This window comes from Limulus polyphemus, unplaced genomic scaffold (genome assembly GCF_000517525.1).
Source record: "Limulus polyphemus unplaced genomic scaffold, Limulus_polyphemus-2.1.2 Scaffold3891, whole genome shotgun sequence".
NCBI lineage: Eukaryota > Metazoa > Arthropoda > Merostomata > Xiphosura > Limulidae > Limulus > Limulus polyphemus.
This window is the reverse complement of record NW_013669501.1, coordinates 30,624-42,984: the sequence shown is the minus strand read 5'-3', so window position 1 is coordinate 42,984 and position 12,361 is coordinate 30,624. Positions and strand designations below refer to the sequence as shown.

The following is a 12,361-nucleotide window of genomic DNA, read 5'->3' as shown; positions in this document are numbered from 1 at the left end:
TTTAGACATGGAAAGAACAGTTTGGTTTGTTTGAAGTTAAGCGCAAAGCAATGGGCTATCTGTGCTCTGCCCACCATGGGTATTGAAACCTGTATGTCCGCAGACATACTGCTGTGCCACTGGTGTGTGTGTGGGGGGGGGGGGGCTGGAAAGATCAGACACAACCAGTTGGAGTAGTTTTATTTTTTAGATATATAGTGGTAAATATGTGGCACAAATTGCCATCTAGAGTGCCAGAGACATCAACTTTACCGGAGTTTAAATGAATATTTTGTATATAATGACTGCTGGATTTAATGACTAATTTTCTTTTTGCGAAGAAGGTTTGTGAATCAGGACGCTCTTCAAGAACCAAACGTGTCCGTTATATCTCGTATTTATGTAAACAATTTTCAGAACTGATACGTGTAAAAAGTTAATTTTAGAAACCAAGAGTGCCACCAATTTAATTTTACGTTTTTGAATTTTTTTTTAAATGAGCAACTGGGTATAAAATACATGTAACTGACTTAAAGATTTTCTGTATAAACACTGGATGCTGTACATAGCCTAGAAGTTGTTGTGCTCAGATTGTAAATCCGGGAGTTCATTGTTTGCGTCCCTTTGTCGAAAATTGTGCTCCGTACTTTAGGGCTGTGACTGTGCTATGAATGTGATGACTGAATATTATTTATTTATTTATTCAGTTAGACTATAGAGATCGCGGTGGGAATTGGGCTTTCTCTCTCCTTTATCATTTCAAAACTTGGGGCGGTCTTTATGTAGATTTGCGTGAAAATTCTGAACTAAACAATGGAAAATAGAATTAAGCAGTGCAGTACCTTTCAAAACTATATATTTTTATTGAAGTTTGGAGGTACCACATTCATTAATCTATTTATCATAATAATATCACAATAATCATGGTAAGCAAAAGAAATATACCATTATATTTCGAAAAATTACTTTAGCACCAGGTGACATGGCACTGTAGGTGTAAACTTAAAAGTTGTAGGTTGTTTTAATTATACTTTTATTTTTATGTTTAACTTTTAGATGTTTAGATATAACTTTATCTTATTATTTATATACGGATTTTGCTATTAAAATGCAAAGTAATAATTCAGGCAAATCCATTTTTATTTTTTAATTATGTGTTTGAGGCGGAAATTAATTGTAGAGAGTGAATAGAGGCGAAACAAATGGATGAACTAGGAAACGGCAGTTGGTACTTCTCTTACTACTAGTAGTAGTGCTATTGTCCTGCGCTTTTAATTTTACCCCCCTCAAGGCCTACTCATAGTGGTTGTAGTACTATTAGTACGTTATTAAATTTTGGTAACAACAGTTAAGAAAAAGTCAACATATTATAACGTAGTATAACTTAAGGCGTACCCGTAACTTAAGTTATTAATATTAGGGTTGTGGCGTGAACACCTTTCTTGTTTTTAAGCTTAACTTAAAACTAAAAGTTAAAAGCTAACGGAACATCATTATAAGAATTAATTTGTTATATTACGCTTATTAGGATTAGGGCAGATTTAGGTTAACTTAAAGATAACTTATGCACAAAATATATATGTTCAAGTCGTTGTTAATGTATGTAGTTTGGGAAAAAATGTGAAGTTAAATATGATGGTCTGATTCTAAGAGTTCCTTTATCACTTTTAGAGTAACATACAAGGTAACCCCCAGTGTCTCAGTGGTAAGTCTTTGGACTTGTATGCTAAAAGCCAGGTTTCACTACACATGGTGAGCACGGCACAGATAGCCCATTGTGTAGCTTTGTGCTTAACTACAAGCAAGTGATACACAAGGCTGTCACATCCAACATAAGTCAATTACTTGTGTTGTCAATTTTCTTCACTTCAGATTTTCACACTGTGCATTCCATTTTTGTAGAAATTGATAAAATTTAAAAGCAGTGTTTTAATGTGTTGCTACATCCACTGATTATTTTTTTCTTTTTGACCCTGGTCCCACCAGTATAGTTGTGAGGCTATTTTATATAAGCCAATAATTTTTATGACAGAGTGGCTGACCCAGTTAGCAGTGATAAAGATTGAGCATGTTCAGGGATGGGGATTTGAACCTGTGACCCTCAGATTGAGAGTTGAGCACCCTAACCACCAGCACCTATTGATATAAGCTCTGAATGATATTACCATGATTTTATATCAGGTGTGTGCATACTGTTGCATGTTAGTACTGTGTTGACCAGCAAAAAATGTAATACTTTCCTTTTGTGTTCTCATGTAGCTGTCATAAATCAATGTTTTATACAAATTGGTGCCTATGGGTTTTTAAGTAAAGCTACTGCAACAAAACTTATGTTGTGATGCATGTAAATATCACCCATTAATTCTCTTGGTGTAAGGTATAGACAATGTGGGAGTATGTAGTCATTCAAGGCCATTCTTGCACACCCATTTTTGGAGAAAAGTAAATATTTAAACCAACCATCACCTATTTTTCAGGAAATAATTGATACTCCTCTTATATTCTTGTACATTGCTGGTCTCCACTACTGCTGATGGCAGCTTAATCCATTATGGCATAAGTAAATCACCGTATAATATAAATAAAACTGTCTTAAATTTTAACTGAAGTCTAGCCTGTTTTTCTCCAATCTTAAACTTGAGCCCTCTCATTCAATTCTACTTACAGTACACCACAATGAAATATGAAGTGCTTATCCTATTTATCCCCCAGATAAGCCAAACTTTAATAAGATCACCTCTTGCTCTTCTATTCCCAAAAGAATGTAATTTAAGAGATCTTAATTATCTTTGTTGGTTAACCCTTCCATCCTTGTTGTCCTCCTGTTATCCCAATATTTTTTTGAGATATGGAGACCAAAAGTGTACACAGTATTCCAGTGATGCCTTAGTGTTTTGTGTACATAATTACCTCTTTTTGACTCTTAATCAGTATGTTGATAAGTAAACCTTAACATACCATTAGATATACTACTAACAAGAGAGCACTGCTTTGATATCTTCAAGAGACTTATCCACCACAGTGCCAAGATCCTCTTTTTTTTATTCACACTGCTGAGAGTGTTTGAATATATATTAAATGTGTGATCCAAATTATGATAATCTAAATTTAGTACTTTGCACTTATTATAATTAAGGGACATTTGCCAAACATTTGTTTAATTTACCAACTGAACACCAAGTCAATATGTAATTCATCATCATCCCCAATACAACTGGAAATATCCAAGAGTTTAATGCCAAAGAAATCTTTACTAATTATACCTTAAGCAATACAATTAAATAAGAAAAAGCAAATTCCCAAGCACTGACTTCTGAGACAGGCCTATGATTACCTGTGAGCAACAATTATAGTATTAGTGTCACAGAAACTAATCAATCAAAATTATGATTAAATTGATTAATCAAAAGTAGTGTTTTCAAATATTATTGTTTTCCATTATTCTAATGGTCAGTTAATTGAAATAATGATTATATTTATTGTTACAAAAGTAATCAACTAATTGAAATTAGTTTCTGATTATTACAATTTTCAGTTACTCCAACTATCCAAATAATAATAATATAGCAACCAAACTTGCTCCCCCTTTTGTCTGTTATGGAAAAGTTATTAAAGTGGCTACTGTGATTAATTTTGAATTGCTGACTAGATGGAAGGTATTTGGCTGGTAGCTCCTGCCACCAACTGTTTTCTTTTTCATTATTTGTTTGTTTGTTGTTGAACTGCTGACTAGAGAGAAGGCAACTGTCCAGCAGCACCCACTACCAGCCTTTTCTTTTGTTGTTGATCTGCTGACTAGAGAGAACAACAGGCTGATAACACCTATCACCAACTTTTTCGTTGTTGTTGAACTGCCTGCTACAGGGAAGGTAATGTCCAGCAGTACTTGCTGCCAACTTTTTTTTTGTTTACTCACAAGAAGCTTGGTTTGAGGAACACAGTACTAATTGGTTAATTGAATGTATTTGGGCCATCAATTACTTCATTAGCAAAATACCACTAATTGTCTAACTCTGTTAGTAATGAGGGTCCAGTTTAACTGGACATCATTAATAACAGCCTTCAACCTGTTTTTCCCAACCAATGGTTCTATTGAAAAGTGGTTTCTTGTGGTCACTTTGTATCATTTACAAACACGTAAACATCAATTTTGTGAGTGTAAAAATACTGTTGAAGAGTTTCTTTCAGTCATCTTATGTTAATTACAGGTACACATTAACCTCCTGGGTACCAAGGTAATGACACTGATTGGATGTGATATATAAACTTGTATTATTGATAAGTATGTATTTTAATACTTTTGATGTAAAAATAGTGAGTAAATGAAGGTACTAGTTTTTACTAACGATAAATATGGATTGGTTGAATTTAATGTAGATAAGTTTGAAAATATTCGAACAATATATATATGATAAGAATGCACCACTCTCTTAGTCGTAGTAACTGTGTGTACAGATTTAACAGACCATAATAAGTCTTTGTCATGTTTACTAATGTTCCCATGTTTGTTGTGGTTTTTGTTAACAGTTAATACTTTTAAGCTATCATCCAGTGAAATACCTTTGAGAAAAATGCTACAATAGAAATTCTATACAGATAAAGTATAATGCTGTTATACATATGATAATTTTTTTAGGACCAATGTAGAAATGGTTGCCTTTTACTTTATTTCATCAAAATTCTGTACTCTGGTGTACATAAACAGTTAAGAAATCTGAAAATGGCAACTTTAGTGGAAGACTTTTCGTCAAGTGAAACACAAACATCTACCAATGAGCCAATTTCTGATGACAAAGATAAGACCAGAGATTTGTGTGGGAATCCATCAGAGCCTTTCAAGTGTGAAGTCTGTAACAAATTGTTTATCTCTTCAAGTTTTCTTGTGTGCCACACAGAAATCTATCATAAAGGTAACTGAGGTTTTTATACTAGCTTACATATTTTTAATTTACAAGTTTCAATGTATCCCTAATAATCATACAAATTAAGCTTATGACTGTCATAGTAAGCCAGTTTTCAATTGCATCTGAATAAGAAATAAATGGTGTATGCATTTATTTAAAGTGATTATATTTTGTCAGCTCTAAAAAGATATACATGTATTTTTTAAATAAAATTAACTTACTGTAGATTAAAACATATTAGTAATACTACGTATAACTATTTTATTACTAAATTTTCTATTCTATAAAAGACTTAGCAATAGAACATAGAGCTGAGCAATTAGTGGGATTTGTTATCAATTAACTGTTAGACATATTAATTGATTATTCTCACAGGAGATTAATCGGTGCTACTATAGCGTGAGGTCTACCGCCATATGTCGCCTACCCAGGTCTATCAAACATGTATAAAAATGTATCAAATAAGTGTTTATCGTTAAAATAAATGTATGGAAATGTGTGATATCCATGAGGGATGGATAATGCAGCGGTAGACCTCACGCTATAGTACTAACGGGAGGTAGACCTCACGCGATAGTGTGGTAGACCTCAGGCTATAGTAGCACCGATTAATCTTCTTATTTACAGCTATTTTTTGGTATTTCTTTAAAGTGATTTTAAAATGCTCTTCATTTAATGTGATAGACATCTACTGGTGATTGCCATTTGTACACCTTGTAAAAACTTTTTTTGCACAAACTTTCTTGTAAATATAATCTTATTATTTACTACTTAGTGAACCCATAATGTTGAGAAGACTATGCAGTTAACATTCAATTTTTTTTTTAAATACAAAATGTTTCACACATTGATATTGTGTTAATCAAATATATTGATAATCAAATAATGAAAACATGTTTTACTATCATTGGTAATGGTAATGCTTTTATTTAAGACATATCATGATTGCAATTAGAAATAATTTAGTAACCAGCTAGCCAATTTAATTAATGTACCTTGTTTGAATAGAATAAGTATAAAACATTAAATAAATAAGGATTTGAATCATCAGAATATTTTGCTGTTACCCATCTTACTAAATCTGAGCTTCTCTGATGTCGTCTTATCAAAGGAATTTTTATGTAACTTTAAACAGATATAATTTAACATACAAATGCTTTTACAAATGACAAGAACATTTAAACTGGCCTTAAAAAATTGTCAACTCTGTTGTTTGCTCCTAAGTCTTCAAAACATCTCATTGCATGCCTTCAAACTATGCTACAGGAACTCTGACTAGAAACTTTCCCACAAAATCATGATGAAAATAAGCTGAAATTGATTGTAAATCAGAAAATACTAGATATAAGTGATTAAGTAAGATTACTAGTAGGTTCAGGTTAAAATAAGTTAAATGCACTTAGTTTTCAGGATTAAGTTTGCATTTTCAGATGAACAGCTATAATGAGGCATTCAGTCAAGTGGTAATGAACAGAATGTACACAACTACATTTAGGCAATTAAGTACATGGATACTTTAGGTGCATCTTCACTGACAAAGTGATGAACTTAACAGCATGTACCACTTCATTTGTTAGAGGTAGAGGATAATAAGATTATCCTGGGTATAAAATTAGTACATAATAATATTCTAGTGTAAAGTGAGCCAACAGTTTATTATTTTGAATCAGCAAAATGTCAGTTCTACACATCTTTATCTTTTAATCTGCTTTTCATTGCATATTAGACACAAAAAAATTGTGTTTGTGGTAACAGTGACAGGAAAAATTAGGGTAGATAGGTAGGTTTTTTTTCCCATATTTTTTATCATTAAACATTATTATATTGTACTGTAGCATACAATTAACAAAATAGAGAATGTTTTTCATCTATTGTCAAATCAGAAATGAAATTACTTTTAGTTTTTTTTGTTTTTACTTTCGTAAATGTTCTTTTAGAAAATTGTATTTATTTTCCTTATTATGGAATATTTACTTTCCATAAGGCATATGGGTTATAAAGCTTAAGCACCTGTTTCTAATAAAAAGTTGGCCAAATTGACGTAATTAAAATACACAAGCAACTTAGTAATTTTATTAATTTATGAGTATTACATTTCTTTGTAACATTCAGTAGTTTATTGAACTATCATTTGTTAACGTACACTATACATTATGCATGTCAATTATACATTTTTAATACAAACTTCCAAAATTCAAATTAATAAAATAATAATAATTTTCAAATAAACTAACTTAATAATAGAAAGATTGTAATGTGCCCATTTTCCCAATACAGTATTTACCTCCTCTCACAAGGTTAACTATACTCGTTCAGTGCTGCCCTCTACATGCAAACTTTTCTTTACGCATGCCACAAGCCTTCTGCTCTCCCCTTTTGGAATTACAAAATTCCAACATGTCTCTCATACAAATCATTATGCATCACCTTCTCACCAATAGGAGCATGACATGCTCACGTGACGCATGTGACTCCTTCTACACTCCTCTACCGAACTATCACTTCTTGTTTGGCAGCACTTGTGTTCGGACGTGCTTTTGTTTGTTTAAAGATTCACGTTCTGCTTAAGTTTCCTCATGAAATGGTTTTCTTTAATTTATTTAGTTTTCATTATGACTGTTTCTTCAATTTAACAAATTCTATCAGTTACTTTTCATCACATTATTCTTTTTCACAGCTTAAATTTGGTGAACTCATATTCACAACGAATTCCAGAGTTCTTATTCCCAATATGGGGTCACACCAGCGACTTGCTTTATTTCTCAGGACTCAGTTGCAGGTGATTCAGCGGTGGATTTTCTGCATTTATCCACTGGGAGATTGAACGATACATGGGCCTCTATTTCTGTCTCCTGATTTTACTGTACTTTCCCATTCCCTGTCTGAAAGATCAGTTAGGCCTAACTCCATCTATTTGGATTTGTCTCTAAGATATGTGATGTTTTATCCCATTCTCCTATTACTTATGAGCCAAGTCATTCTTTACCACATGACCAATCTTCCTACCCTTTTTGTTTTCTTTCCTCCCCTAATATTCGGGTTCATGCTGATTAATGTACTTCACAATTAAGAAATTAGTTTAGCATGCCTTACACCCCATGGGTTTCAGATCAGTTCATGCTTTCTGACCATCATGCTGACTGTCCATTTTTTGTACCAACAATTGTTAGGTTCCATTTTGCCTGTTTGGGGGGTGGTGTCCTGAATCACCTGTCAGTCTAACCCATGTCAAGAATTCTCATCTGTGTCTTACCTTTACAACATTTACGGTATCCCTCCTCTCTGCGGCTTTCCACGGAATTCCTGAGGGGTTTTCAAGGGACATTCTTCCCCTTCTTTCCTCTGTACTGGCTCGTTTGTCATCTTCAGCTCTGGCTTAACATAATGGTTTCTCTGTTGGACCTTTTAGGTCATGATGCAGATTTGGCTCAGGTCCGTTTACTGTTGACTTAGCTTCAGAATTTACATATGGCCCCATTTCTGTGGTGATATGTTTTTGACATGATCCAAGAAACAATAATGTCAAGGGTAGCATCAGTCCAATAACAATCTACCCTTACCAATATTGTTGCACGTTTGTCTCAGTCAGAGCCCCATATGCCTCCTATTATCATTTCCTGTCCTTCCCCTTCCCAACCCTTACCTGTTCCTTCTCCTTGGGGTGAATCTTCTCATTGTTTTTGTTTTTCAATGACACACCTCAAGTTGCCACTAGTATTGGTAACTACCCAGTGCATTCTGGTTTGATGGGATCTTGGTTTGCAGATTTCTTATCACTGGGGTTCCTTCGTTGAGGATCATGAGTTCTTCAGGTTTTGTCAGAGGGATTCATGATTTCCCTTTCTTTTCTCCACCTTCTGTGTTTCCTTCCCTCCTCCTCAGAATCCTGTGACCAGTCAGTGTACATCTAAAGTGGTTCGGGAATTACTTTCTCAGCAGTCATCAAACCAGTTCTGCATACTTCAACAGGTACCAGAGGTCAGTCATACATTTATCTCACCTTAGCAGCTTCATTCATCTACCCCTGATTACCAAGGAGTCTATTCTTACCCGGAGGTAGGCATTTTTACCAGGTTTATTAATCTCGCCAAGGTGTATCCCCATATACATATATCACCTCAGTCCTGCCCTTATCTTTGATTTGTCCATCTCGGGGTGGTTTATCAATCTCATGCACTAACATTTGGGTTTACTTCGGCCCCTTATGTTTTCTGTCAGATAGTCTGAGCATTTGCTCAACATCTTCATGTTCTGGGATTGAGTTTCTCTCTTACATGGATAACTGGCTCATTCCGAACCAGAGTCAGCCAGCCATACTCAGCACCTCTCTTATGTGGCTGCTTGAGTGGGCTGGTTAATAAAACTGGAGAAGTCCTTCCTCAGACATCATCACTATCTCATACTTTTGGGGGGTCTTTTTAAATACTCATATCAGTCGAGCCCAGCCTTCTCCTGTCCGATTTTGTTCTATGGACTTGTTAGTGCCACACCATATCAGTTTCCTCACTTACTGCTCTTGGGGTTCTGTTGCCTTTGGGGATGTGGTCATCAGTGACATCACTGGTCCCTCTTGGTCGTGCCCATATGAGAACCCTTCAGTGAACACTTCATGATTGATGGATTCTTGCTCAGGATTCACTTTCCACCCCCATTTCCCTTCCTTTTTCCGTGCGGGACGATCCGCTTTGGAAGTTGGACAAAGCCCATACATCAGCAGGCATGCCGCTTCCTCCTCTGCATCCAGATCTACATCTTTTCACAGACCCATCAGCATGGGTCAGTCACCAGGAGGCTTTAGGCCATTTGTCCACAGACAAAAGCGCTTTGCATATCAATGTCCTTGAACTTCTAGCCATATGTCAGGCATTGCATCACTTCCTTCTTCTCGCCTGGCATTGTCTGGTGATGGTTCATTCTGACAATTCTACGGTTGTGGCACATTATCAACCAAGGAGGCACCTGGTCCAGAGATCTCTGTTTTTGGATGTTGGATTTCTTATTCTGGGCCCACACACATCACATTCATCTTATTGCGTGTCATGTGCTGGGTGCTTTCACTCTGGTCATGGATCATATTTCTTGCCCTGACCTGATATATCCCACAGAGTGGTCATTAGATCTCCTAGTTTTCAGGGATTTTTGCTATCGATGGGGTTCTCCCCATGTGGATGTCTTTGCTATAGGCCTCAAAAGCAAGTCACCTGTACCTCATCCCCAGGCACTGGAAGTCGATGCCTTCAGCCAGGATTGGTCATACAAGTATCTTTTTGTGTAACCACCCACTTGATTACTTCATTGGGTGATTTCTCTCACCTCTCCACTCCTTGTCATGTCGTCCTGATTGCTCCTTATTGGTCAGCTTAGTCTTGGTTTCCACAGTTACAGCAACTGCTCCTTTCCCCTCATGTGTCTTTTCCACATGTCCTACATCCCATCCTTCACGTCCTGCATCTTCACACCTGGCTTTTGTCCGGTCCTTGGCAAGAAGTTCTGGTTTCACATGTAGATTCACCTCCTTGTTAGCTGATTCCATTCATCCATTTTACATGGAAGTGTACCAATGTAAATGGAAGGTATTCTGTTGTTGGTCTACAACTATGGAGTTTACCGCTAACCAGCCTATTGTGACTTGTGTGGCAGAATTTCTCACCTGACTGTGGGTTTTTGGTCTCCTCGTTTTGGGATATTGGATGGCCTTATCCCATATCTTTCATTTTTCCCGATACTGTAGAGTTTTTACTTCCCCTGTACTTACTATGTTCATGCATTCCTTCCAGATATGTCACCCTCCCAGGCGACCTCCCCTAATGTATTGAGATGTTAATGTGGTCCTTCATTCTCTTACTTTAACTCTGTTTGAATCTCTTTCCTCGTGTTCCATGTTTCATCTTTCCCTTAAAACATATTTCCTTCTTCTTTTATCCTATAGACATTGACTGTCGAATTTGTTTACCATTGACATTTTACATACCCTTTATCACCATACCTATCTTCTCCTTTATCCAGATTGTTCCTTTCTCTCGAGGACATCTGTTGTTCTCTTGCACCTATCCTTCCTTATCAATGTGGGATTCTAGCTAATCTTGTGAGGTAAGTACTGTATCGGAAGTTATAACTTTCCTATACTGAAAATGTATTTCCGATAGTTACTTACCTCCCTTCACACTTCCCACCCTTCCTCCCCACATTTCTCTGGTGCTGACATCTCCCAAATTTTGAAGTGATAGTTCGGTAGAGCAGTGTAGAGGGAGTCACATGCGTCACGTGAGCATGTCATGCTCCTATTGGTGAAAAGGTGACGCATGATAATTTGCATGAGAGATATGTTGGAATCCTGTACTTCCAATAGGGGGGAGCAGAAGGCTTGTGGCACATGTAACGAAAAAGCCAATCTTGTGAATGGTGGTAAGCACCTATCAGAAATACATTTTCAGTATAGGAAAATCATAACTTCTATTTTACAGTAATATGTAGGCTTGTTGAACTTGTAAACTCTGACATGTGGTGAAATAAAACATATTTTTAAATGTATAATTATATATACAATTACATAACAAATATTAAAAACATGGTAATACCAAAAAACATCTTTAATACAGATGTTTCGGAATTTCCTTAAATTCCATCATTAGTGTTAATATCTCAAAAGGTTTGTTCATAATAATCAAACTAAAAAAACAACATTAGAATAGAGAGAGAGTTTTTGTATACAATCGGAAGTTTAGATTTAAATGGTAACAATATAATGGAAAGTACGATATAATGTGTGACATACGTGTTTAATAATAACATTGTTAAGAGAAACTATTATAGAAAAGGACTTAAATATAAGTATAAACACTGTATCTTTAAAATAGTAATTAATATCAAATAAAACACTGAGAATCCGGAATTGATTACATTAATGACAACAGGGAGGAGTTGATGTTATTATTTAGTGTTGGGTGATCATTGAAAATGGAGAGGCTTTCTTTAATAAATCGTTCGTATTCTATAGTTCCAGAGTTGAGAATTTTAAAGTTTTCTAGAAATATGGGATGGTTGTTATTTTCCATTTGCAATCGGATACAAGACTTGGTTGGATTACTTAGCTTACATCTGCTTCTTGCTGAAATTCCCATGTGATTGTGTGCACGTATTTCGTAGGTGACATGTAGTTTTACCAATATAGATAGCTCTACAACTACCACAAGTCTATTTATATACAACCAACAAGTGCACAAGAATGGGTAGTGTGTCTTTGGTTTTAAACATATTGTTGCGTCAGCGAGGTCACGTGACTAGTATCACGCCACCCGTTTTCTAGAAATATCCTGTTCCTTCAAGAATGCCCTAGCATTCACTAGATATGTGTTAGTCTTGTATATTTATATAAGACGGTCACAACGTGAGGGGGGACAGTGTAGTGAGTAATTGAACTGCAGACGGAGAGTGTGTAATTGAACTAAGTATTGTCGAGCACAAGCACGTGAGACGTT

The 12,361-nt window shown here is 35.6% G+C and overlaps 1 protein-coding gene across 9 annotated transcripts in view; it reads left to right on the top strand.

Moving 5' to 3' along the window:
- Positions 1 to 968: 968 nt before the first annotated feature.
- Positions 969 to 12,361, top strand: part of LOC106470233 (zinc finger protein 160-like) — a 28,487-nt gene continuing 17,094 nt past the window's right edge. The window contains exons 1-3 of one of the 9 annotated variants that reach the window (XM_013930774.2): positions 975 to 990; positions 3,713 to 3,848; positions 4,685 to 4,889. In XM_013930774.2, the coding sequence (XP_013786228.1) occupies positions 4,700 to 4,889 (190 nt within the window). In that variant the 5' untranslated portion in view covers positions 975 to 990; positions 3,713 to 3,848; positions 4,685 to 4,699. Of the gene's footprint in view, positions 991 to 1,060; positions 1,208 to 1,232; positions 3,849 to 4,684; positions 4,890 to 12,361 lie in introns of those variants that run through there. The other 8 variants (XM_022398829.1, XM_022398825.1, XM_022398824.1 and 5 more) reach the window with 8 other exon arrangements.